This window comes from Rhinopithecus bieti, unplaced genomic scaffold (genome assembly GCF_001698545.2).
Source record: "Rhinopithecus bieti isolate Rb0 unplaced genomic scaffold, ASM169854v2 scaffold_84002, whole genome shotgun sequence".
In the NCBI taxonomy this organism is placed as follows: Eukaryota; Metazoa; Chordata; class Mammalia; order Primates; family Cercopithecidae; genus Rhinopithecus; species Rhinopithecus bieti.
Window position 1 is genome coordinate 5,109,449 of NW_016841755.1, and position 27,636 is coordinate 5,137,084.

The following is a 27,636-nucleotide window of genomic DNA, read 5'->3' on the forward strand; positions in this document are numbered from 1 at the left end:
AAAAAAAAAAAAAAAAAAAAAAGAAAATATTCTTGTCATGTTTGGTGACTGACAGTTCAGTGGGGAAAGAACTATTTTTTTTTTTCTTTTAGGTATTTTATTGTTTTGTCTTTCAGATTTAGAACTGTAATTCTAGGTAGATTTTTGTGTTTACATTGAAGTCGAGGTCAGGTATCGTCTCTCATCATCCCCTGACGGTACTGGGTTTTCTCAGCGCTATTGATTGAAAACACAATTATTTCCTCACTGATGGGCAGTTTCATCCCTATATATGTGGACCTATTTTTGGACATGTGGTTTTGTATTGGTATAATCTATCTTGGTGTAATCCCATCTTTTCTTAACTACTCTAGTTTAATTTAGTTTTGTTAGGTTGTACAGTTAATCCTCACATTTAATTTCTCTTAATAATATTTTACAGTTTTTTGTGTAGAGGTCTTGCACATCTTTTATTGGTTTCATTCTAATATTAGTTATTTTCCTAGTGTTAGAAAGAAATAGTTCTATCCAATAACATAGCTTTGTTCAGCTTTAATGTGTTATGTGTTGACTGACAATCCATTTATTTACCAATTATTATCCATTTATTTACCATGGGTAGGTAAGTCTTTACTTAGGTCTCAAAAATCATACATAATTCATTAGATTATGTGAAGTATTCTTAGTACAATTATATATTTTTTCTTTAGACCGATATAGCTTTCCCAGTTGATAGAACATAATGATTAAATGTATGAATAGTGACTTGTAAAAGTTTGTGTATGTCATAAAATATCTTTTGAGTTTTTCTGTGTCATGAAAGAATATCTCACATCTGTGGGGTTTTGCTTGTTGGCTTGTTCAGTCATTGATTCACTCTTTCACATCTGTTAAGTGTTTTGGGTGTGGTGTGCTCTGTTTTGTGGGCATTGGAGGACCACAGTCCTCGCTTTCCAGGGCCATTTCGTCTCATGGGGAGGACGTAGTTATAAGGCGATACCTGCTGTATTACATGTACAGACTAACAGAGGCCACAGAAATGGCAATATTTAACGTTTTTTTCAGACATAAAGCTTTTTTTTTTTTTGAGACAGGGTCTTGCTCTGCTGCCCAGGCTGAAGTGCAGTGGCATGAACATGCCTTACTGCAGCCTTGACCTTCCTGGTGCTCAAGCCATCCTCAACCCTCAGCCTCCCTAGTAGCTGAGACCGCAGGCATGCCACCACACCGGCTACTTTTTCAACTTTTTGTAGAGGTGGAGTTTTGCCATGTTGCCCTAGCTGGTCTCAAACTCCTGGCCTCAAGTGATCCTCCCATGTTGGCCTTCCAAAGTGCTGGGATTACAGGCGTGAGCCACCATGCCTGGCTGACATGAAGCCTTTTTTTTTTTAGATGGAGTCTCGCTCTGTCGCCCAGGCTGGAGTGCAGTGGTGCGATCTCGGCTCACTGCAAGCTCCGCCTCCTGGGTTCACGCCATTCTCCTGTCTCAGCCTCACGAGTAGTTGGGACTACAGGCACCTGCCAACACGCCCGGCTAATTTTTTGCATTTTTTTAGTAGAGACGGGGTTTCACCATGTTGGCTAGGATGGTCTCGATCTCCTGACTTTCATGATCTGCCTGCCTCGGCCTCCCAAAGTGCTGGGATTACAGGCCTGAGCCACTGGACATGAAGCATTTTTAAAGTCACTACTACATACCAGTATATGATTCACTCATGGGAAAAAAATCTTAGCATTTCAACTAAAATGTGAATTAAAATATCAATTTTTTATATACAAATTGTGTTAGTTATTTCAGCAGAATTTTAATTATATTGGTTGTTTTCATAGCTATTTCTTCTTTGGAATGAAATTGTGTTAATTTATAAACCTGCATATAGATAATTAATCTTTTATAATGCTCTTTGCAGAATCAAAGAATTCCATCGGACATGGTGTTTCTTAGGACTTCAGAAAAGCAGGTATTTTACATTTAAAAAAACTTACCTAACTGTATATTATAATTGCAAAACAAATTTACAAATATCTATATAAGCGAAAACTGTTTTCCTTACATTTTTAGTAGGCTGCAGCAATGAGGAATATTCTGTAGAAATGGTATTTTACTTTAAATATAAACACATGAAACCTCTGAAAAAAGAGTCCACATTTTCATATGAAGCTACTTTACAAAGAAAATACATGTACTCCAGTTACCTTGCTGATGATTTAGTATTTTCATAGTTTAATTTTCATTTTAAAAGGTAAAAGTAAAAATTATCCTGTAAAAATTTTCTTTGAATAATATATTGAATTCATTAACACCTAAATTATATTTAATAGTCAATATTTAAAAGGGTGTTTGCTGTGAAATATATTTGTTTAAAAATAATCCTATCAGGACCTATGTATCCGATGAGTGTTTTCATTCAAATTCATACTGACATCTAATTAAATGATGATGTTACTTAAAATTTGATGGCTATTTTGCATTTGCAGTTTTATTCAGCAATTCAGGAAATACTTGTTTACCACTTACTGTTAATATGTACCAGACACTAATTGTTGCTTAAGATACAAAGGGGAGCAACTGTTTTTTTTTTTTTTTTTTTGAGACAGAGTCTGGCTGTGTCGCCCAGGCTGGAGTGCAGTGGCCGGATCTCAGCTCACTGCAAGCTCCGCCTCCCGGGTTTAGGCCATTCTCCTGCCTCAGCCTCCTGAGTAGCTGGGACTACAGGCGCCCGCCACCTCGCCCGGCTAGTTTTTTGTATTTTTTAGTAGAGACGGGGTTTCACCGTGTTCGCCAGGATGGTCTCGATCTCCTGACCTCGTGATCCGCCCGTCTCAGCCTTCCAAATCCCAAAGTGCTGAGATTACAGGCTTGAGCCACCGCGCCCGGCCTTGGGAGCAACTTTTACAGCGTGGATGGTCTCAGTGGAAGTGCATCCATGGACAGTGATAATCCTGATTGTGTAGGTGCTGGACTCAGAAATGTTTGGGGCTGTGTGGGAACAGATAATTTTGCCTATTGAGTTGATGCAGACTTTGCAGAAAAAACGCTATTTGTATGACCTGAGCTTTCAAAAATATAAAGATGGAAAAGAGGTAATTGGATAGAAGCCTGGTGTGGCCAAATAGAAAAATTGTTGGAAATCGGGAAACCTGAGTTCGAATCACTTTGGCCAGTTTCTAGTTATGTGACCTTGCCAGGTGGGCACACGTTTTCATCATCTCTGAAATGAGGGAGGTATATCAAGTAACATCCAGAGTTTCTTTCTGCCCTACATTCCTGACATTTTTTATAAATGAACCGTAGTTTTTATAGGAAGCGAGGCATGTTACTATTTTTATTAGAAACTCAGCATTTATCTTATTTCTAGTGTGATAACTGTAGAAAGGACTGTTAGATTTCAGAGTTGTTGATTTAATTTTTCTCTATAAACATACTTTTAGAAGTGACATTTTTGTCATGAGAAAGAAGAAAAGTGTTTTCTCTTTCTACCAGTTGTTGTTATGATTATTTACATTGTGAGATGAATTCTGCCATTAACAGGAGATCAGCTCTACCCGATAATCAAGTGACTTATGTACACTTGATATGTTTATTTTATTATGTGTTGTTTCATGTGAGCTTTTATTTTCCCAACTGTGGCAGGGACTGGCTGGCTACTTTTCCAACCCATTTCTCTTTCCTGTTGGAAACACTGCTGGACTGCCTTTCCTGCCCAGTTAGCTGGTCCCATGTCACTGAACTCTGGCCAAAGGGGGAGAGCCAAAAGTCTGTATGCCATATCTAGCCCTGCAGCTAACCTCTCCTGCAGGCTCCTGCTCATCTCTTGCCCCTTGCTGGTTAGATGGCCATGACTAGGGCAGTCGTGGAAACTGCTTGTTGAAGATGCCAAAGCTTCCATCAGCCTGGTGTCCTGAATGAATGTGTGGAACAGAGCCCCTCCCCTTCCATTACCAAATGGACTGCATATGAAAGAGAAGTAAACTCCTATTGTTAAGCAGTTCCATTTGCAAGGTTCATCTTTTATGCTGGCTGGTGTTTCCTTAACTGATTTCTCATCCTAATTGCTCTTCATTCTGGAAGCCTTCTTACTAATTCTCTTTGCAAGTGGCATTATTTGCTTTTGAAATGTTAATGTTTATATTTTAAAGCCATCATTTGCCAATATTGGAGTAGAATGTGCTCTTTTTTCAAGTATTTCTGTTCTTCTTAACAATAGTGTAATAAGACCATTTAGGTGCTTTTACAGTCCAGTGGGTAGGCTGCCGTCATAGTTTGTCACATGTGAATGACTCACCTCCTAGTGTATTGCTTCACAGCACAGACGGCTGAGTGGGAGAACTCTGCAGGCCCTCCAGTCCCCAGAAAGGCTGAACTCCTCAACCACAGATGGAGGCCAGAATATATAACCCTTGATCACGGGCATGTGGTCCTTCTGTGTGTTGCTGGATTTGATTTGCAACTGTTTTGTTAAGGCTTTTTTTGCATCTATTTTTAAAGGATGTATTGGACTGGGCACGTTGACTCACACCTGTAGTCCCAGCACTTTGGGAGGCCGAGGTGGGTGGATCACTTGAGGTCAGGAGTTCGAGACTAGCCTGGCCAACATGGCAAAACCCCATCTCTACTTTAGCCAGTCGTGGTGACACAGGCATGTAATTCTAGCTACTCAGGACGCTGAAGCAGGAGAGTCACTGGAACCTGGGAGGCAGAAGTTGCAGTGAGCCGAGTTGGCGCTACTGCACTCCAGCCTGGGTGACGAGAGTGCAACTCTGTCTTCACAAACAAAAAAACATGTATTGACGTACAGTGTTTTTTTTTTTCTTTTTCTTGTGTTATTTTTGTTTTGGTGTCAGGGTAACACTGGCCTCAGTGGAATGAGTTAAGAAGTGATCTTTCTTCTATTTTTTGGAAGAGTTTGTGAAGAATTATTAATCTTTGTTGAGTGTTTGATAGAATTCACCCATGAAACCCTCTGGGACTGGACTCTGATTTTTAAAAAATTTCTAATTCAGTTTCTTTACTTGTTACAGGATTATTCAGATTATCTGTAGACCCAGTCAGTTTTGGTGGTTTGTGTCTTTTTCATAATTTGTCCGCTTTATCTAGGCTGTCTAATTTGTTGCCATGCAGTTGTTTTCAGGATCTCCTTACGGTCCTTTTTGTTTCTGTCATGTTGATAGTCATGTGCCCTCCTGTGCTCCTAGTAACTCTTTTGAGCTCCTCTCTTTTTTTCTTGGTCACTCTAGCTTAAAGGTTTGTCAATCTTGTTGATCTTTTAAAATATCCAGCTTTTGGTTTTAATGATTTTCATACTTGTTTTCTGTTCTTTATTTCATTTATTGGTTTCTGTTTTTATTGTTTTCTTCTTTCCGCTTGTTTTCTGTTCAGTTTAGTCTTGTTTTTGTAGTTTAGGGTGGAAAGTTAGATTATTTACTTGAGGGTCTTTTTTAGTACAGGTGTTTATAACTACAAATTTCCATCTAAGTCCTGCTTTTGCTGTATTTCATGAGATTTGGCCATACATCTCAAAATTAATTTCTAATTTCCCTTGTGATGTTTTCCTTGATTCATTGCTTATTTATTTTTAGTTTCTATTTTTATTTTTTTTTTATAGAGACAGGGTCTTGTTTTGTTACCCAGGCTGGAGTGCAGTGACATGATTATAGTTCACTATGATGATCACTGTAACTTTGAACCCCTGGACTCAAGCAGTTCTCCTGCCTCGGCCTCCCAGGTAGCTAGCAATACAGGCACACAACACCACATCTGGGTAATTTTTAAATTTTGTTGTAGCGACAGGCTCTGTCTGTTGCTATGTTGCCCAGGCTGGTCTCGACTTCCTGGCCTCACGTGATCCTCCCACCTTAGCCTCCCAAAGCACTGGGATTACAGGTGTGGAGTCACCTTATCTGGCCTGATTCGTTGTTTATTAATGAATATGAATTTCTACATATGTATACATTTTCTAAATTTCCTTCTGTTATTGATTTCTAATTTCATTCCATTGTAGTTGGAGAATGTACTTTATATGATTTCTATCCTTTGAAGTTTATTTACATTTGTGAAAAATGTCCTAACATATTGGGTATCCTTGAGAATATTCTGTATGCACTTGAGGAAAATCTACATTCTGTTCCTGTTGAGTGGAATGTTGCATAGATTTTTGTTCTAGTTGGTCTGCATCTTTGTTCAAATCTTTTTTCGTTCATCTTCTGTCTGGTTGTCCTATCCATTATTGAAAGCGGAGTACTGAAGTTTGTCACTCTTTCTCTGTTTTTCCTTCTATTCTGTCAGATTTGGATTCATGTATTTGAAGTTCTGCTGTTAGATGTAAATATATTAATGTTTGCTAGGCAGATTGACGCTTTTACCATTATAAAATGTCTTCAGCTGTGCCACCTCTCTTTTGGTTACTGTTTGCACCTTTTTTCTGTTGTCATGCTTTCTACCTATTTGTGTCTTTGAACGCGGAGTATGTGTCTTGTAGACAGTATGTAATTGCATCATGATTTTTCATTCATTCTGTCAATCCGTAATCAGCTTTATTTAGGAAAATTCACATCCAATAAAATGTATCCATTTATAATCTTAGCAGGTATGTACACTTGCTAATTATTATTATTCTCAAGCTCCCTTTGCCTTGTTGTCCTGCCTGATCAGCCCTACAGGCCTACCTCAGTCCCTCCAGTGTCTCTTCTCTCATACCTGGCTGTAGAGCTCCAGCTGAGAAGGCCACACAGGCATCTGACTGGAGCTCTGTGAATCAGTAGAGTTCACTGTGTACCCCACAGTGTTCCTGTTGACTAGGCCTGTTCTTGAAGGTGGCTTATTCCAACTTTCTCAGTGTTTCTCCTGCCTGCCTTTACCACCTGTTCCTTCACTCTCAGCCATCAACCCTCTTCTCAGCTCCACCGCTTTCAACTACATCTCCATTGCCTTCTTCCTGTAGGCATTGAAAAATGTCTCTACCCAGTCACCAAAGACCACCCCCAACCCCCAGTGACACGATGCAGCTATCTAGCTACCATCCTGTCTCTGTCCTTTGCTTTGCAGCCAAACCTTTTGAATAAGATGTTTTTCGTCATGACCTCACCCTACACCCCCTTTCTCCGTGAAATTTAAATGGTGTTTCTCAGGATTCTGTCCTAAGCACACCTACGTTTGTGATGTACATGTTCTTCCTGGGAAACTGTAACTTCATTCATGGCTTTATATCATCTGATTATACACCAGAGCCTGATGGGTTGTAGGTGGCACACTCAAAAGTTTCCATCGGTCTCTGCATGTTGATTGGAGCCTTTAATCCATTTCTATTTAATGTAATTATTGATAAGGCAGAATTTACATCTGCAATTTTGCTGTTTGTTTTCTGTGTGTCTTGTGATATTTTTGTGTGTCTTTGTAGCTCCATTACTGCCTTCTTTTGTTTTAAATATTTTCTAACGTGATGTTTTAATTCCTCATCATTTTTATTGTAATGTACTTAAAAAACTATTTTGTTAGTGGTTGCACCAGGGATTTTAACTAACACAACTCACTCTTAACTAGGTTTAGTGTTTTTGTTGAGTAAATGCTACTGGAATTCTTTCAAGTCTAGTTATTTTCCAGAGTTCTGAAACAGTTGCTTTTGATAATTTTCACTAGTCTTCTCATTGCAGTTATACAGAAGTATATTTTCAGAGGTTTTTATACTGCCATCCCTGCTTACTTCACCTACTTATTTATTTATTTGTCCTGTTTTACAAATGTGTATCCAGTATAATGAATAACAAAATGCTTTGATTTGGGAGATGCTATTGTATTAATTGCCCTTTTAACAATTATGATAGAAATATATGGAAGATACTATTCCAAATATGAAAACAGTTTTGAGTAATTAATTTAAGAGGAAAAGATTATGTAGATTGTGTTAGAAGATAAATTATGAACAAAGTGAAGCACTTTAAAGCTGAAAGGGTGTTTGGAAATGTTCACTTTTCAGAAGAGGAATCCGAGGGCTGTAGAATGTAAATACCTTGCTTAACATTATATGACTAATAGCAATTTTATGGGTTTTTGTTTTTTTGTTTTTGTTTGTTTTTTCTCTTTTTGGAGGAGGTCTTGCTTTGTCACCCAGGCTGGAGTGCAGTGGTGCGATCTTGGCTCACTGCAGCCTCTGCCTCCCGAGTTCCAGCGATTCTCCTGCCTCCGCCTCTTTAGTAGCTAGGACTCCAGGCACACCACCATGCCTGGCTGATTTTTGTATTTTTAGTAGAGATGGGGTTTTACCACATTGACTAGACTGGTCTTGTACTGCTGACCTCAAGTGATCCACCTACCTCGGCTTCCCAAAGTGCTGGGATTATAGGTGTAAACCACCGAGCCCGACCACTAATAGCAATTTTGGAAATTCTTCCTCAGCCTCTTAAAAATCTTTTCACTGCATCATTTTTAAGCCATAGTAAGACAGTAAAACATAAATGGAGTAGTAGAACATTACTCAAATGAGATACTCTTTTGTGTTAACCTTGGATAAATAACACTTTCAAATTGATGATGTTTTAAAACTTTCCTCTCTAATTTTGTCTTACATTCCACATTGTAGGGAGAATCACTCTTTGTAGTGGAGTGATATTTAATATTTTGAACGTCGTGGATCCCTTTGAGAATCTTAAGAATTATCACCTCTTTCCTCAGAAAAATGTATACAGTGCACACGTACACTAGATTTTTTATTGTTATCCCTGGAAGATTATTGATGGGTTCAAGTTAAGACCCTGCTGTAGTTTGTTTTAACCTGTGCTTCTATTTTCATCCTCAGTTTTATTTTTTCTGTCAAATTTAAATTGTTAAAATAGTAGTTACTCAAATGCACATATTAAGAAGTCAGGGCCGGGCGCGGTGGCTCACACCTGTAATTCCAACACTTTGGGAGGCCAAGACGGGCGGATAACGAGGTCAGGAGATCGAGACCATCCTGGCGAACACAGTGAAACCCCGTCTCTACTAAAAATACAAAAAATTAGCCAGACGCGGTGGCAGACGCCTGTAGTCCCAGCTACTTGGGAGACTGAGGCAGGAGAATGGCGTGAACCCGGGAGGCAGAGCTTACAGTGAGCTGAGATCCAGCCACTGCACTCCAGCCTGGGCAACAGCACGAGACTCCATCTCAAAAAAAAAAAAAAAGAAGTCAGGTTGTTTTTTCATGCTATTTTTCTTCTCCTTATAAAATAGACTAAAGAGCTTTCAAGCTATATAAAATTTGTGTTATAATATTGCTTTCAAGAATTCTTAGCTTTAGAAATGGTGTGATTTTTAAGTAATTAAGGTTTTCTTATTGCCTACTTGTTTTCAGTAGACTATAAATGTACTGAAGTTTTGTATCTGCTAACACTTTTAATACTGTTTTATTGCTTTTTAGTTTTGGTTTGAAAAAAATCTGATAATACATTGTTATTATAATAAGAACATTTTAAATCTTAGATATGATAGAAATCCTAAGTGTTAATATATGCAGCGTATCCCAGCTTAAACACTGGCAGCTGGGTGCTTGTCAGTACAGCATGGCAGGTTGCTTATGGCATCCTATTGACTGTGTATTAACACAGAGTAATCTGTTGGACTGTGAGCTGATTGTTTAGAATGTAAATGAAGCTGTTGATGGATCTGGTGACTGATGGCTTAAATTCCAATTAATCAATTGCTTCATCACTTTCTTAATTCAGATTAAGTATCTCCAGAGTGCACACAATTCTTTTAGTGGTATTAAGAGAAATTAATGCTTTAGAACTAATTTCATCAATCTCTTATAAATGCCAATATCTTTTTCACTTGTCTCCTAAGTGATGACATTATACTTTAAGTGTTTGGGACATATTATAGTACCTCAGCTGTCACTTGTTAGTGGGACGGGGGTGGTTAAGTGACACTGTACTCATCCACATGATCTCTGTAGTGCTACTCATCTTGCTGCCAGCTTGAAGATTTCATGCCGAGTCATTAAACCACAGAAGTGATTTAAACACTGAGTTTAATGGCAGGCGACCTGGTGTTGTAAATGCAGAGTCAATGCCTGTCTTTCTTTTGCTGGCCCATCATCTCTTTCAGAGCTATTGGATTTGTGAGCTGTTGCAGGAAGTCTGCTAATATTCCAGGGTGACTTGTGCGATATGACAGACTCGTGCGCCGATGATGTCCCGTCAGTTTCTTCAGCACACTTGATGCATCCTCCTGTGTGACACATACACGAGTTGATCTTAATTCAATTGTCGTTAAGCCTGTCCTTTCCTGTCGACTCTTGTCAATTGTATAAAATAAAATCAAGTATTCATAAGCAGTCTGTAATAGGATATAAGCAGACCAATTTAATAATCCGTGTTTTGCTGAGCCTTAACTGGCGTCAGTTGTAGCGAGTGCTTTCTGTTAAAAAATTATTAGATGCAGTTCTTGTGAAACAAGTCAAACTGGCCATACTTCTGATTTGCTAGAGTTCATTCTTTCTCTCTTTAAATCACATCAGTTACTGCAAGGTTAGTATTTTTAACTGTACTTAACTTGAGTAACAGTGATAACATGTCGTTTTTCTTCTAAGTTTAAAAAATAGCATATGATTTAACATGAGGCATGTCTTTTTTCTTTAAACAAAGGCAGCTATTTTTTCAGTGTTTAATAAGTTTACAGAAATTTAGATATTTATTTAACTTTTAGAAACACAGAATGCGGGAAATTTATGAGACTCCAGAGATTCTCACTTGTTTTTTCTTTATGTAATATAAAATCTAGAGCAGAGTGAATGGCACTCTGGCATCTCACAGATGTGTCAGATAGAGTCTAGAATCCAGTCCATTTTATGTTACTTTTATATTTTATATCAGAATATTCACACATACATAAAGGGGGAAATTCAATCTAGAAAAAATACCGTAACTTTGAAGTAATATGCGCTGCAAACTTTCATGTACTGCTTCTTAGCTGAAACCAGTGAGCTTGTGCAACATATTTTTTTATAATTCTTTTGACAGATCCATAACACGGTTTGTTTAAATATATCCTTGTGTGTGTGTGTGTATATATATACACGTGTATAAGTATATGTCTCTAAAATCTTTGAAATTAACCTTAATTGTTCAGTTATTTAACTTTAGGAATACTTGTTTTAATATTTTATATTTTGTTTTGTATTTTATTTTATACACACACACACACGGAGAGAGAGAGAGAGAGAGAGAGAGAGACAGAGACAGAGACAAAGTCTCACTCTGTCACCCAGGCTGGAGTGCTGTGGCTTAATCATAGCTCACTGCAGTCTCGAGCTCCTGGGCTCAAGTGATCCTTCCACCTCAGTTTCCCGGCTGGGACTACAGGTGCTCGCCACCATGCACTAATTTTTTATTTTTTATTTTTTGTAGAGATGGGGTTTTGCCATGTTGCCCAAGCTGGTCTTGCACTTCTGGGCCCAAGCCATTCTCATGTCTTGGCCTCCTAAAGTGTTGGGGTTACAGGCGTGAGCCACTGTGCCCTATAATCAGATGACATTGTCTCAGATATAACTTTAATTGATAATGCTGATAACTGGAGAATTTTTTCATGGCTCTTGATCTTTTTGTGCCTCAGACAAGTGGGTTAATGTCTCTGTATTTCTCAGATTCCATTTTAACAATGATAATTCCCATAGTACAGGGTCGTTAAAAGGATTAAAAATAAAATTGGTGGGGTGAATACATAGATAGGGTACTTTTAGGCGCTGAGTTGCTGGAAGCTACAATTAGTTGAAAATGTATCAGCTAGGAGAGAAAAAATGTTTAATACTTGTGTAGAGTAAGATACCTCAAGAATACTCAGTAGCAGGCGGAAATACTTCTAGGAGGTTCGGGGGCAGGGAAAGGAGGGTGTTATGGATGTAGATTTGCATGGACATTTCAGTTGTAGAATGTTCTGTGGAAAGGGTAGGCTGGACTAAGCTATGTGAAGATCTGTTCTTACATAATCAAATGATTTCTCCAAATTTGAGAAACAAGTAGGTACCATGATATGAGTTCCCAGTATGCGACATTCATGACAGGCTTTCACGTATTTTCCATGAAATTTTACAACATAACTTCAGGGTAAGTCTTATACAGATAAAAAAAAACCTGAGGTCTAACAAGTCAAGTTACTTGAAATTCAGGGGCATTGAGTAGTCAGTTACAGGGCTGGTGTTCAGCTTCTGACTCTCTGGGTCTGCCTTCTCTGTTATGCCAGCTTTGGGATGGAAGCCTCCAGAGCAGGCATTCTCAGCTCTGTCTAGCACTCTTGGTGCTTTGGGCCCAATATGTCTTTGCCGTGGTGGGTGGGTCTGTCTTCTGCACTGTTGGGTGTTGAGAATATTCTTGTCCTCATTCCACCAGAAGCAGTAGCATTCCCCCTAACTTCCTTTCCAGTTGTGAAAACCAACAGTGTCTCTCTAAGTTGCCAAATGTAAATTGTCCCTAGTTGAAAAACTATGGAGGGCTTTTCATCCATTGAAGAGAATCTCTAAAATTAACCGTAATTGTTCAGTTATTTACCTTTAGGAATACTTCTTTTAATATTTTTCAGAGACCTTCTTTCTCAGAACAGATTGAGTCTGCAGAAATTGAGCCACGGCCTATTATCTTCATCTCTACCCCAACTCCGTGTGCAGGAAGCTCTACTCTAAGCCTGTGCAGCCAGAAAGTCAGGGGCTCTGTCTTCTGCACTTCCTAGGCTACGGCTACAGCCCCACCCAGGAAGGCCTGGCCATGGCTCTTATTTTCCCCAGACTCATGTGGCAGAAGCCCAATTCCTGACAGACTTGGCCTAGGGCACTAACGTCAAGTAACCTAAAGTGGACTAGATTCTAGACTCTACCTGGGCTCCTGAGCATTCTAGCCCAGTGAGTCCCAGCCCCAGCAGCTTGTAAGGCAGAGCTGACAGTGCTGGAGGGGCTACACCACAACCCCATCCCCAGTGTCCACTTGATGACCTGAGTGTCACTCCTGGTAGAGCTGGCTGCTGTCCTGTCCCCAATTCCAGTGCCGTTCTCCAGAGTGAGAGACAGGTCCTAAGGACTCTGAGTGCCCAGGGTGAGAGATAGGTCCTAAGGACTGAGATGTCTGCAGCTTTACCTACAGACTTTGTTTGAAAAATATCCTGGCAGAGTTCATTTCTGAGGATGTCGTTGAGAACACTGGAGAGCTTGGTGGTCACCATTTCAGAGGGCAGAAACGGCAACCCAGCCAGAAGCTTCTTGGAGAGTACTGGATCCAACCTATCCTGGGGCCGGGAGGCTGTGTGCATGTGCTAGGCGCTCTCAGAAGCAGCTGCAGTGGGACTCGGGGCAAATGTGAAAGGACTCCCTGGGTGATGAACAGCCCTCCATGATGCGAGAGCTCACCGACCCAAGGGGCTTATCTACAACCTCTAAGCTGGCCAAATGATACATGGTCCTCTGTCCCCAAGGTGAGTCCTACAATGCTGAGCTTACACATGACATCACAGGCATCCCTGTCAGTCTGGAAGATGGTTTGTGCACCCAAGGTGATGGTCTCAGGAGTCAATGGAGGACACCTTCAAGCCACCCATCCACCCATCCCTGACTGAACACGGGCAAGGTCATGAACTCCCTGAATTGTGGGAGGTCTCCAAGCCACACACAGCCAGTGATGAAGCATGGAAGTCCAACTAGCTGAGCCAGCCTAAGCATCACCTTTTGTCACAGGATCTTTGGGGTGTCACTTTTCCAGCCAGAAACCTCTATGGCCCGTGGCGCCTTTGTCTGAGTTTTGCTCAGGCCCACTGGGCTCATTCTGCCTACTTGGCTCAGCAGGCTTTGTTCAGCTTGTGCTGCCGGCTGGGATCCCACGCCTGCTGAGGGCGACCCAGGAACAGAGCGGCAAGAGGTGTGTGAGCGAGCGTGGGGTCTAGCCACTGCTCACAGCCAGGCATGCCGACTGTGGCAGGGCAGGCAGCTCCAGGTGCTGGCTGTGTGTGAGGCTGTGGCTGAACCGGGCGCTCCGTAAGCGGCTTCCACTGTGGGCACCAGGAAACGTGGCCCCAGGAGGCTTGGAGACACTAAGAACCGCAGAGCCCCAAAGAGGATGTCACAGCCCTGGTTCAGTGAGCCATTAGGTCTGGGCTCTCTGAGGGCCACAGCTCTTCTGTCCTTCTCATTGCTTGCAATATGGCGAGTGGCAGGGCGTGTTTCAGCCCTGTTTGTGTTACAGCTCTTTCATTCCCGCCATTCAGCTGGTCCTAAGTTCTTGTCCCGCATCCAGGAAGAACAAGGTATATGGACAACTGGAGGGTAAGCAAAGCAAATAGGTGCTTTATTGAGCCACAGTGCAGCTCTCAGGAGACCCTAAGTGGGTAGCTCCTCTCCACAGGCAGGTCGTCACGATGATTGCAGCTCTTAGTGGAGAGGAGACCTGGAGTAGGTAGCTCCTATCAGCAGGCAGGTCGTCCCATTGAGTGTGCATCCCCCAGCGGAGAGGGGACCTGGAGTGGGTAGTTTCTCTCCGCAGGCACGTTGGCTCGTGGAGTGTGCAGCCCTCAGCGTAGAGAGGACCTGGAGTGGGTAGCTCCTTCCCACAGCTGGTAGTCCCAATTTCTGAGCGAGTCTGGCTGAAACTGGCAATTTTTATGGACTCAGAAAGGAGGAGGTGCGTGCTGATTGGTCCATGGACAGCCATGGGCGGGCCTGGGAACAGCACTATCTGATTGGCTGTATGGTCATCAATGAAGTCCTCGCTCCCGGCAGTGGACTTCACTGGGAACGGGCAGCCCGGCCCCCAGGCTTCAGGTTGTTCCTGGCTTGAAGGTGGGGTTTCACAGGGGACCTGCCCGTTTTTGCCCAGGAACTTGTCTGACTCCCACCATCAACATGCCATGTATGGCGCCCAGGCTGTTTGTCCCAAGGGGTGCCTGCAGGCCTGCCCGGAGCCACTCTCCCACGCTTGTTGGCGTCCAAAGTCTGGAGGGTGCCGAGCCGGCAGCGTGCCGGGCATGTCAGCACTGCCCCGAGCACATGTATACCTGCCAACTCGGAAGGGAATGGAGATCCTGCCAGCTCCGTGGAGCATACAGCCCTGGGCACGCCTCCCTCACTGCAGCTGGCGTCTTTGCAGCCTCCCCTCTAGAGGGGCCACTGCTGCCATCACATTGATCAGAAAGTGGTTTACGTGGAGCCAGGAGCAACCTCCGGAAAGCCAAGAAAAATAGAAGGAGACTTGGCCATGGTAGTTCAGCCTGGCGACTGCAGAGTCTGAGCAGGGGGTCCGTGGCTGCATCCTGCAGGGGGATAGATTTCCTAGTAGTAGTTCAGCCGAGTGAATGTAAAAATAAACAAATGACTGAAACAACAAACAACCCAAGTGCTGTTTTTTTTTTTGTTTGTTTGTTTTGTTTTGTTTTTTGTTTTGACATTTGTGTATTGCAGTTGCAGCTCTTCAGTAAGTCAACTCTTGGTTGAAGTGCTGAGGTGGGGGACTGAGCTATGTGTTCTTGTATAACGGGTTTGGAGTTAGATGGACCTAATCATGGCACTCTTCACTCACTTGGGAGACCTTGGGGTACTTTACCTCTGAGCCTAAAATAGGGACAGTTTTTCCTTCTGTCTCACAGGACATCAGATATTGTATGTAGGCCATGACTGGCAGCTCGTAAGTAGATGGTTAGTGAATTTTAGTAACCTTCCCCTTTTTTGGGGGAGAAAGAAGTGACTCTCCAGTAGACATGTATAACTCCATACATTTTTCGAAGAAGGGGTAGCGGTGGGCAAGTTTGGAGTACAGTATGGAATAAATTCCATGACTCCTTCCTTAATTTGGAGTGCTATGTCTATTTCTCCCCTGAGAGTCTTTGGGGGGTATTTTCTGAATGAGCCAAGCCACCAGTGTGTGTGCTTGTCTTAAATCTCTCCCATGCCTCATTCTTCTCCTTGCCACATTTTCCCTGTCCTTCTCTCTCCTCCTCTCCGCCCTTGTTCTCTCTGATCTTGACCCTTTGGCCTTTGAGGTTCCTGACAGAAAAGACCATGATGCTTGCAGAGGCAACATATTTGCGGAGGCAGCGTCCTGCCGCGTTGAGACTTTGAGAAGACCTGATACAGGCTGTTGTTGGTCACCTACTTCCTGTACGGTGGAGGCGTTTTCCCATGACGGGTCCCTCAGGGGCTTCCACCTGTCTCTGGAATGGGACTTTCCCTGTCTTCCAAATGGTGAACAGTGAGTTCTCTTGGTGATTTCTGAGGCTAGGCTATTTGTATGATCAACCCCATACTATTAATAGGTCCTTCTAGAACCTCTTATTTTCTCTTTCGCATTTGTTTGCCTGTCTTTACCGACTGTCACCTAACACTGTTAAGGTCAGTAGGAAACTTGGTAGCCAGAGTAATGCTTTCAGTATAGTAGGTGTTCAGTAAATATTGGTGAAATATGTGAGAGCATGCTGTGTGTCACCTGTGCTGGACTGTGGGAAAGCCACGAGTCTTCACCCAGAGTTTCTGGACTCGGCGTTCCCATGGAGTGTTTCTGGACATTTCCTGTAAAATCTTCATCAAGTCTTCGTTAACTTTCTTCAAGATAAAAGTAAACCTTTCCTTAGCATACCTTTTCTTAACCATTATTTAGTTATTTATTTGTTGTTTTAATTATGAGTACTTAATAGTATTAGTTTAGCCATTTTGAATTATTTTGACCACTATATCATAGTATTTCAGCTGCTTTATGCATTAGGTGATTTTCATCAGACTTTATTAGATCTATAAAAGCTTAGTTATTTCTGTGGGAAAAATGTTTCATGAATGCTGAATGACTTAGAAATGACCACAATCAGAAGTTTTAGGCTGTTTGCTACATGGTTGCAACCTCTAAGCAGGGAGGAACTTTGAAAGGCCGTTCACCTATTTTTTCCTTCTAACGGTAAATTACAAAGTTGTCTTAGGACTTCCAGCAAAGTTACAAAATTGCCTTACGACTCCCCAGTACTTAAAGTCATACTGTCATTACTGTAATGTTACTGTGTAAGAACCTTTTATTTAATGCTTCCGTTTTGCTGTGGTGATCACTTGCAAGCTGACTGAGCTCAGACTGTCTCTTCCTCTGGACAGAGGGAAAGGCCAGGAGCTCTGTTATGGCTGACCGTGGCTGCCAAGGTAGGGAGGAGCTGCAGCTGGCCAGTAACTTTCATGCACTGGCTTTGTCGGATGAGCACAAGCTCATGTCAGGAACTCCCCAGAGCCACCCTGGGCCTGGGTGGCATCGATTCCTCGTGTGATTCTGAATGAAATTGATGAATGGGAGCAAACACTGATATTCTCCTAGAATGGCAGTGGGAGCCAAGAACAACTGAGATGAGACTCCTCCTCTGTAGGTGTTGAAATAGTTACAGTGTGCTTCCTGTAGTGCAAGACTTCGAGGTTAAGTCTAGTTACTTGCATTATTTATCTCTTTATTGCAAACACCAGATGTTTGAGTCATACTTTTAGGTTGATATTTATTTAATCTAAATGTGTTTTAAAACAGATTTTAATCTCTGGGTTTATAATATGATTTTTATGCCATTCTGTAGAATTTGTTTGGGAAAGCATCTTAACGTATTTTTTAGGTTTCTGGAATCAAATTTTAGATTGTGTTGGAATTGTTGTTTCTGAGTTTAAACATTTCCATCAGTTGCTGGAAAGGCTGGTGTGTGAAGACCCCCTTCTGGTCCAGTGTAGTGTCAGAGGTCTCTCTCCTGCATGTCAGATTAGTTCGTCTGCTGAGCTGCTTGTTTATAAGCATTAGCCAGTATAATACTGAGTTCTGAAAACTAGACCTTACCTGATTGTGACCCCAAATTTATTCAATCTATTAAGTTGTAGTCACTAAAACACATAGTACTTATTGCCCGAATCTTGGCTTTCAAAATTTGGAGGAAAAACCGTTTTCTTCCCTGGTTTCTTGTTTTTGCCTTGGCTGTGCAGTGCAGCTATACATGGTATGCTTCAGAATCTTTCTAGATTTTCTCAAGTTGTACATGAAAGATTATTTGCCAATGAGCATATTTCGTTTAGTCTAACTGATGCCACCTTCTCCCTATAGTGTTAAGTAACTTTGTTACTTAAAAACAGAATTAAAATTCAAGATTTGAAAGTATATTTGAAATATTTGAAACTTGATAGAGCTTTTTTATTAAAATCTATTTTAAAATCTACATATTATTTAAATCTGATTGTTGCTTCAGTACCATTGTAGTATATTAGCACTGTTGAAATTTTGTTCATTTCCAAAATTTAAGACTGTTCATGTTTGAGAAAGGGTGTTATGAAGCAATTCACTTGTCAAATGTGAGTATTTTTATACCAGTATAGTTGAGTTATATAGATACATATTAATAGGAAAGATAGATTGCAGTTGTATTAGCAGCCTAAATTGAGAGCTTTAATTTGCCATTTAAAACTTACTCCTAGAGTGAACAACACCTTTTTAAAAAATATGTTTTACATTGAAATAATTAATAACTCCTGGGAAGTTGCAGAGATAGTACAGGGAGACCCCGTGTGTCCCCTTCACCCAGATTCCTCCAGTGGTTGACAACTTACCTGTAGTAGAATATCAGACCAGGATGTTGACACTGGTACAGTGTGTGCACGTAAGGCTGTGTTATTTCATCTTGGGTGTGGGTTCCTGTCACTATCAATGCAGTCAAGGTGTAGAACTGTTGCACTACCCTGAGGATCTCCCTCACACTAGCCCTGTGGGCTCAGCCATCCCTCTGCTTCCAGCAGACTTCACCCTGGGTAACTGTGAATTTGTTCTCCATTTCTATAAATTTGTCATTTCTGGAGTGCTATATAAATGAAATAAACCATTCATGACTTTCAGAGACTCTTTTTTTTTTTGAGACAGAGTCTCACTCTGTCACCCAGGCTGGAGGGCTATGGCGCGATCTCAGCTTACTGCAACTTCCGCCTCCTGGGTTCAAGCGATTCTCCTGCCTCAGCTTCCTGAGTAGCTGGGATTACAGGCACACGCCCCCACACCCAGCTAATTTTTATATTTTTAGTAGAGATAGGGTTTCACCAAGCTGGTTCAGGCTGGTCTCGAGCTCCTGACTTCGTGATCTGCCTTGGCTTCCCAAAGTGCTGTGATTACAGGCATGAGCCACTGCGCCTGGCCTAGAGACTCTTTCTCTACTTAGCACAACACCCTTGAGATCCATCCAAGTTGTTGTATAAGTCAGCAGTTTGTTCCTTTTTTACTGCTAACTAGGATTTCATGGATGGATGTACCACAGCACGTTTTAAACCGTTCATCATTGTTGGTCGGAGTTTTTTGTTGTTTACAGGTTTTTGTTATAAATAAAACTGCTTTGAACAATTATGTACAGCTTTTTTGTGGACTTAAGTTTTTATTTCTCCAGATCGATGTCCAGCAGTGGGGTTGCTGGTTTTTATGGTAATTATATGCTTATTTTAAGACTGACAGACCCTTTTCCAGAGTTACTGTTTTGTTTTACATTCCCACCAGCAATGCCTGGGACATCTAGTTTTGCCACATCTGGCCGATGTTTGGTGGTATGTGTAGCGGTGCTTCCTCGTGGTTTGCACGTGCCGCTCCGTTGTGGCTGTGACATTAAGCACGTTCTTGCTGCATGTTTGCCATCCTCAGGACTCTAGGAAAGTGTCTCTTCATGTCTTTGGCCCATTTTCTAATTGGATTTTTTTTTTAACTATTGATATTGAGAGTTCTTTGTATATTCTACATAGGCGTCCTTTGGTCAGATACGCGGCTTACAAATATTTTCTACTAGTTTGTAATTTGTCTTTTCATCTTCTGCAAAGATCTTTACATATTCGAAGTATTTAATTTTATCAAAGTCCAATTGATTTTTTTTAATGGGTTATGCATTTCATGTCCTGTTTAGGAACTCATCTTCCAGCCGTATGCCCTGCGGATTTCTTCTTGTAGTGGTTTTTTTTTTTTTTTTTTTGTCCGAAAAGTTTTACGTTGAGATCTGTGATCTATTTTGAGTTAATTACTGTATAAGATGTAAGGTTTAGGTCAAGGCTTTGGGGTTGTTGGGCTATGTATATCCAAATGCTCTAGCGTCATTTATAGTGAAGAGTCTATTCTCCATAAATTACCTTTGTGAATGCATCAAAATTAGTTGCCATACTTGTATGTTGGGGGGACTCTCTCTGAGTTCTTTATTTTGTTCCATTGATCTGTGTTTCTGTTCCTTCTCCAGTATCAAACAATCTTGGTTACTGCAGCTATCTGATAAGTCTTATAATCTGGTGGGCTGATTTCTCCCAGTTTTTCTTCCTCCCCCTCCCCCCCTTTTTTTAGCTCTTCTAAACAACTTTTAGCTCTTTTAAACAATTTTGCCTTTCTATACACATTTTAGAAGAATCTTGCCTGTATCTTTAAAGAAAGTCTTCATGGGACTATAATAGTCACGAAGTCTGTACCTGCTGGCATTTATGGGTGGTTCTTCAGTGGCTAGTTTGAGATAAAAAGGGCGAGGTGAAAACAGGAAATCACCACTGTCCTTTCTTAATACCCGAGGACTCGAGCTGGACTTCACTTTTCCTCCTCTTCTAGAATCATCATCATTTTTAAAAATTTAATGTTCAGCATTTTTTTGCTTTATTTAGGAAGAATAAGAAAGTACATCTGCTGTATCCTTCTGGAAATAAAATTCCCTTAAAGGTTTTATTCATTTTCTATTTTTTAAATTGGATCTTAAACTTTATTATAGGAATTTTCACTGCATGAAGCCATAGTGTAATGAACTGCTGCATCACCATCGTCCCTTGGAAGACTTCTCTTTTTTTTTTTCTTTTTTTTTTTTTTTTTTTTTTGAGACAGAGTCTCGCTCTGTCGCCCAGGCTGGAGTGCAGTGGCCGAATCTCAGCTCACTGCAAGCTCCGCCTCCCGGGTTCCTGCCATTCTCCTGCCTCAGCCTCCCAAGTAGCTGGGACTACAGGCGCCCGCCACCTCGCCCGGCTATTTTTTTTTGTATTTTTTTGTAGAGACGGGGTTTCACCGTGTTCGCCAGGATGGTCTCGATCTCCTGACCTCGTGATCTGCCCATCTCGGCCTCCCAAAGTGCTGGGATTACAGGCGTGAGCCACCACGCCCGGCCTGAAGACTTCTCTTTAAATGACCAGTCTTGTTTCATCCGTATGTCCTATTTGGATAAAATCCTGTGTATAATTTGATTGCGTTAACAAATTCAGCATTTACAAATTACAACCACGATTCCATTATCATACCATAAACTATTGAACAAGGATTTCTTAGATTAACACTTGGTGAGTCTCCCGGTTTCTGATTGTCTCACACACCTCTTCTTACAGTCGATCTGTTCTAGTCAGGATGCGAGGGCCCTTCTCTTGCACTTGTTACAGGTATCTCTCAAATTTGTTTTCATCTACAGCAATTCCTTATCTTTCTTTGTTTTTTTATTTGTTGAAAAAACAGAGTTATTGGACATAGAGAATATCTGATACTCTAGATTTGTGTGAGTGCATACACAAAACAACTATGTTATTAATTAATACATCTCTTTATTTCTTTTATTTTTGTTGACTGGTAGGTGGATCTAAAGGGTTGACCGTACTCATTTTCAGTTTTCTTTTAGCTTTTCATGATTTTGGTGAAAGAATACTACAGTGGTGCTTCCGTGTAGTCCTGTTTATAACTGTAGGCAGATGTCTGCATGTCTCTCTTTTAGTGATGAATAGATACAGGTGCTATCAACTGATCTTCCCAGTATAACGTTCTCCACCAGGCCGGGCGTGGTGGCTCACGCCTGTCATCACAGCACTTTGGGAGGCTGAGGCAGGCGGATCACGAGGTCAAGAGATCGAGATCATCCTGGCCAACATGGTGAAAACCCGTCTCTACTAAAAATACAAAAAAATTAGCTGGGCGTGGTGGCACGCACCTGTAGTCCCAGCTACTCGGAAGGCTGAGGCAGGAGAATCACTTGAACCCGGGAGGTGGAGGTTGCAGTGAGCCGAGATTGTGCCACTGCACTCCAGCCTGGCGACAGAGCTAGACTCTGTCTCAAAAAAAAAAAAAAAAATTCTGAAACCTCAAAAGTCACCTGGATGAATTCTCACTGTGGTTAAACTGTGAATTATGTTTTATACGCTGCTTTTTATTTTTTAGGAGTTTTTTAAAAGTTTGCTGTAATTTGGCTTTTTAATTATATAAAATGTAACTGATTTTAAAGTGAACAGTATAAGATATATTCAGAAGTCTTAGCATCTAATCCTGTTCCCTTCCTCCCTCTATAGGTATTATACACACATACATGCACACACAGATATATGTGCACACACACGGAAGCATTTGCATGCATACAGATACACTCAGAGGAGCACACATAGAAACACAGATTTGCATGCCCTCACATCCCTCACACAGATATGCTTGCATGCGTACATAGGTACACGTGTGTGCACAGATATGTTCACACACCAGTATGCACACACACAGAAACACACAGATCCTCAAGTACTTGTTCACAGTTATACATGCATATTATACACAGATACCCATGTACACAAACATACACGCACACACACACAAATACATGTGTACACATGCATGTGTGCACACAGATATGCTTGCACACACACAAGTTAGCCATGCATGCACACTCGTATATACATGTACACACACAGATACACACATAGATACATATCCACCCACGGATGAACATGCATGTATACAGTTATACATGCATAGAGATATGTATGGACATATACAAATTCTCTCTCCTCCCTCCCTTGTTCTTAACTATAATGTATTTTTCTATATATAATGTCCAGCACCTTGCTTGCTTCATTTCACAGTCTATATCCTAGAGATCTTTCCATGACAGTGTATTGAGGTCATCTTGTTTGCTTTACTTTCTTCTCTCTCTCTATTGCCGTACGTGCTCTGTTTTATTCAGCTAGTCCTCTGTTTGTTCCCCTTTGTTTCTCAACAGTCTTCTGTTACTATAAATAATGCTGCAGGGAGCAGCCTTGTGTGTATGTCATTTTGTGCTTTTGCTATTCCATCATTAGAATCGTCTCTGAGAAGTGGGATGATAGCACGGCCAAAGAGTAATGGATTTTCTTGATAGAATATCTTAGCACGTTTGAAACTAGATAGGCCTGTGGGCATATGGTAACATTTACGTCGGTCTTAGCATTGTAGATGTGCTTTTATGATTGAACATTTTTTATGATGGTAAATCTGATATTTTATTAGCAAGATAATACCATACACTCTTGGATATTTTTGTGTATTTGTCATTTTGTTATTATCAGAACATACATTGAAAGTAGAAATGATCAATGCAGTTTTTCTAAAATAGAAGACTGATTAATGTTAAACCTAATAGGCAAGAGCGTCAAATAGGAAATAAGTGATTTAAAAGAATGTAATGGCCTACATCTTTTCATGAAACTTGTTTTGTGAATCAAGGATCATTGTGTAAAATAAAGGTTTTTAAGGATTTTTATTCCTGGGAATATCTAGGTTGTTATTTATTTGTCCTACTGTGCCCTGGAATTACTCTTTGATGGCACCTGTAGCTCAGGAAAAACCTTCTGTAACACAATTCAAGAGTGGTAAATTTTTATTTTCTACTTCCAAGGTTCGTGTTTTATTCGAACTGATCAACTAGATGGTGAAACTGACTGGAAGCTGAAGGTGGCAGTGAGCTGCACGCAACGGCTGCCGGCTCTGGGGGTGAGCAGCATCAAGACTACTCCATCCTTTTATCTTTAGTGGTAGTTTCTAGGTTTCACGCATATTTCTGTTTATACCAGCTAACTTATTTAATGCATTGAGAATTTGTTTTATAATTTCTTTATTCCTCATGAAGGTTCATTGAAGAATTATGCCAAAATAATTTCTGTGATGTCTTAGCACATAATCAGTTTTAGGTAATTGTGAATTTTCCTTGACACTTAGGTTTTCTTTCTCCTTTTGCTCACCTTGCCCTCCTTCCTTCCTCTCCTTGCCCTCCTCCCCCTCTTCCGCCTCCTCCTCCCCCTCCTCTTAATGTCTTTTTTCTTTTTCAATTTATTTTATTTTTTATGTGACAGGTTGTCACTCTGTTGCCCAGACTGAAATACAGTAACATGGTCATAGCTCACTGCAGCCACAAACTCCTGGGCTCAAGTGATGCTCTCCTGAGTAGATGGGAGTACAGGTGCACACCACCATGCCCAGTCAGTTCTTAGTTGTTTTTTTTTTTTAGAGATGGGGGTCTTGCTATGTTGCCCAGCTGGTCTTGAACTCCTGGCCTCAAGCAGTCCTCTCACCTTGGTCTTTCAAAGTGCTGGGATTACAGGTTTGAGCCATCACACCCAGCCAGACATTTTTATTTCTTATTTGGCTGTTTGCTCCTCTCCTTTGTGATTTTGTATTGGTGTTTGCCAATTAAAAAGTACATACATGCTCGTGTGTGTAGAATCTTTCAAATCAGTAAAACCAGATATTCACAGATGAATATCCTGTTTTTAATTTTCACCTACTTAGGCACATAAAAGTGTTTTTCTTTCTTCTATTTTCTCTCTGTACATCACATGGGCTTCATTAGCCTTCAGGTCAGGAGCTCTGTTTGAAAATCGTCCAAGCTGCTTCACTGGGCCAGGCTTCTCAGTCAAAGCCAGGCAGCGAGGTGCTACTCAGATGATTTGTTCTCATGGGTTTTTAATTTTCAGTGTTATGTGATTGTTTACTTAAATTCTCTAGGATACTGTGCATAATTTATATGTTTAGAGTTATTACAACTTACATTTTTTCATGGTTAGTGAATGAAGGAAGGTAGGTTCTGCTGGACCAACAGATGAGCAGATTGGAGAGGCTGGGCTGTTGACAGCTGCCTTTTACCTGCTTGGTGGTGGGTAGAGTCAACCAGGCAGCTATTACATCATGAAGTCATATGTCAGGAAGCAGCACCTCCTCACCTGAGGATGGGGCTGGGGTGTGTGTACATGCGGCAGTTCCTGGATCACACAGTGTGGCTTTCAAAGGAGCTGCCAAACAGTTTTCCAGAGTGGCCGTGCCATTCCCTGTCCTCACCAGCACCGGATGAGTGACCTGGTTTCTCTGTGTCCTTGCCGCCTTCAGTGTTGTCACCAGTTTTTATTGTAGTCATTCTGACGGGTGTGTGCAGTGATACCCTATTGTGGTTTCAGTTTGCGTTTCTGTAATGGCCGGTTGTGTTGAACATTGTTTCGTGTGCTTGTTTGCCATCTGCTTATCCTCTTTGGTGATGTGTTCTGTTGACAATCTCGGAGCAAAAGCATTCTGCCTTGGTGGATAATGCTAGCTGCAGCTTGTTCAGGAAGTCCCTGTCAGGGTGAGGAAGTTCTTTCTAGTCTTAGTTTGCTGAGAGGTTTTATCATGAATGGGTGTTAGATGTTTCCAAAGCTTTTCTGCATCTGTAGGGATGATCATATGGATTTTCTCCTTTATCTGTTAATATGATGGTATGTGGACTGATTTCTTATGTGTTACACCAGTCTTGTGTTACTGGCATAAACCTCACCTAGTAGTCATACTGCATGTCTTTTTATTATGTCACAGTATTTGATATGCTGACATTTTGTTAAGGATGTTTTGTGCTGATGTTCATGAAAGATATGGATCTGTATTGCCTTTGTTTAATCTTTTTAGTTGGATATCTAGGGGTAAGCTGGCCTTATAATAAGTTGGGAGTCTCTTTGCCTCCTGTAATTTTTCAAATAGTTGGCATAATATTGGTATTACTTATTTTTTAAATGTTGAACAAATTCGCTTTTGGAACTGTGATCCTAGAGATTACTTTTTGGGAAAACACTTGATTGTGAATTGAATTTCTTTGGTATAGAGTTAAATCAGATTTTCTCTTCATTGGAAATTTGTGTTTTTCAGAGAACTGGTTCATTTCATGTAAGTTGACAACATTAATGGCATAAAGTTCATAATATTCCATTATTTTTTAGCCATTTTAGGATTCCTTCTTACACTCCCATATTGGTAGTTTGTCTCTGTTTTATCGATCATTTCAAAGAACTTGTTTTGGTTTCACTGATTATCTTTATTGTTTGTTCATTTTCTGTGTTATTAATTTCTGCTCTTTGTTTCCTTCATTCTACATAGTTTATATATAATTTTTTTTGTTTCTTCCTCTGAGGAAGTTGGACCTTTGATTTTATAACTTATTATTTTCTATTTATAAACTCAAAGCTATAAACCTGTTGCCAAGCATTGTTTACCTATGTCACACAAATTTTGATTTGTTTAGTTAACAATAGTTAATAATTTAGTTAAAAAATCATTTTCATTTAGTTAAAAGTATTTTCTAATTCCTTCATGATTTCTTCTTTTCATCCCTTGATTATTTGGAAATACATTGTTATTTGCTAAATAGTTGGGGATTTTCCTAATGTCTGGTAATTTATTGTTATTTAATGATCTTATGGTCACGGAACATACTCTGTTCTATTTCAGTCCTTTCATCTGTATTGAAACTTGTGATACGGCTCTCTGGGTCAGTATTCCGTGTGAGCCTAAAAATAATGTTTGTTCTGCTCTTGTCTGGATGTTCTGTAAATGTTCATTAGGTCAAGCTAATGGAAACTTGTTTTAAAAGTTTTATAGTTGTTTTCTACCGTTCGTTCTCTGAATTACTGAAGAAAACTTTTAAGATCCCGTATCTTTTGTAGATTGAACGAGTTCTCCTTTTGGCCCTGTTACTTGTTGCCTTATCTATATTGAAGCACTGTTACTGGGTTCATACACTTTCACAATTATTCTATTTTCTTGAATATGCCCTTTTTCATTATTCCTGGTAATATTCTTTGTTGAGACATCTGTTTTGTTCTTTACTATTATAGTAATTCCAGCTTTTTTAAAATTAGCATTTACATGGTATATCGTCCATTAGTTTTGTTTTATATATCTTTTCTTTGATTTTAAAGTGTTTCTTAATGTAATAAAAGTAGGTACTGCTTTTTTTATTCTGAGAATTGCTGCATTTTTATTGTGTACATTTACTGTAATCATTAATGTGGTTGGGCTGAAGTCAGTCCTTTGACTCCTTAGGTTCGATTTATCCCATTTCTTTCTTTTCTTCATCTTTTGGTGTTGTGTTATGTTTCCATTTAGTTACCATTGTTGGCTAATTAGCTATGTGCGTTAGTTCTGTTTTGTGTCATTATCGTGTTTCCAGTGTATTTTTAACTTATCACAGTCTTTCTCCGTGTCACTTACAGTGTAAGCGTCATGCACAGTAGATGTCCATGGCTTCCTTCCCATCCTTTGTATTTGTGTCGTCTGTCTTACTTCTGCATATTATCAGCCACACAGTGCATTACTGTTTTTTTTTGTTTAAAGTTGTCAAGTGTATTTTAAAGATAGTAAAAAATGAAAACAGTATTTTCTGTTCACCCATGTGTTTACCTGTTCTGGAACTTTTCTTTCCTGTGTGCTGATCCAAGTTTCCATTTACTGCCAATTTCCTTTAGCTCTAAGAACTTCTTTCAACGTGTCTTGTAGTGAAGTCTGCTAGAGATGATGTCAATTTTTGTTTGTTTGAAAATTGTCTTTATTTTGCCTTTTTCTTTCTTTCTTTCTTTCTTTCTTTTTTGAGATAGAGTCTCGCTCTGTTGCTCAGGCTGGAGTGCAATGGTGCAATCTCAGCTCACTGCA

General features: G+C 40.4%; 1 protein-coding gene across 1 annotated transcript in view; it reads left to right on the forward strand.

Moving 5' to 3' along the window:
- Nucleotides 1-27,636, forward strand: part of ATP9B (ATPase phospholipid transporting 9B) — a 306,136-nt gene that overhangs the window by 79,951 nt on the left and 198,549 nt on the right. The window contains 3 exon segments of the mRNA XM_017866120.1: nucleotides 1,890-1,940; nucleotide 2,316; nucleotides 23,588-23,682. Coding sequence (XP_017721609.1) covers nucleotides 1,890-1,940; nucleotide 2,316; nucleotides 23,588-23,682 — 147 coding nt within the window.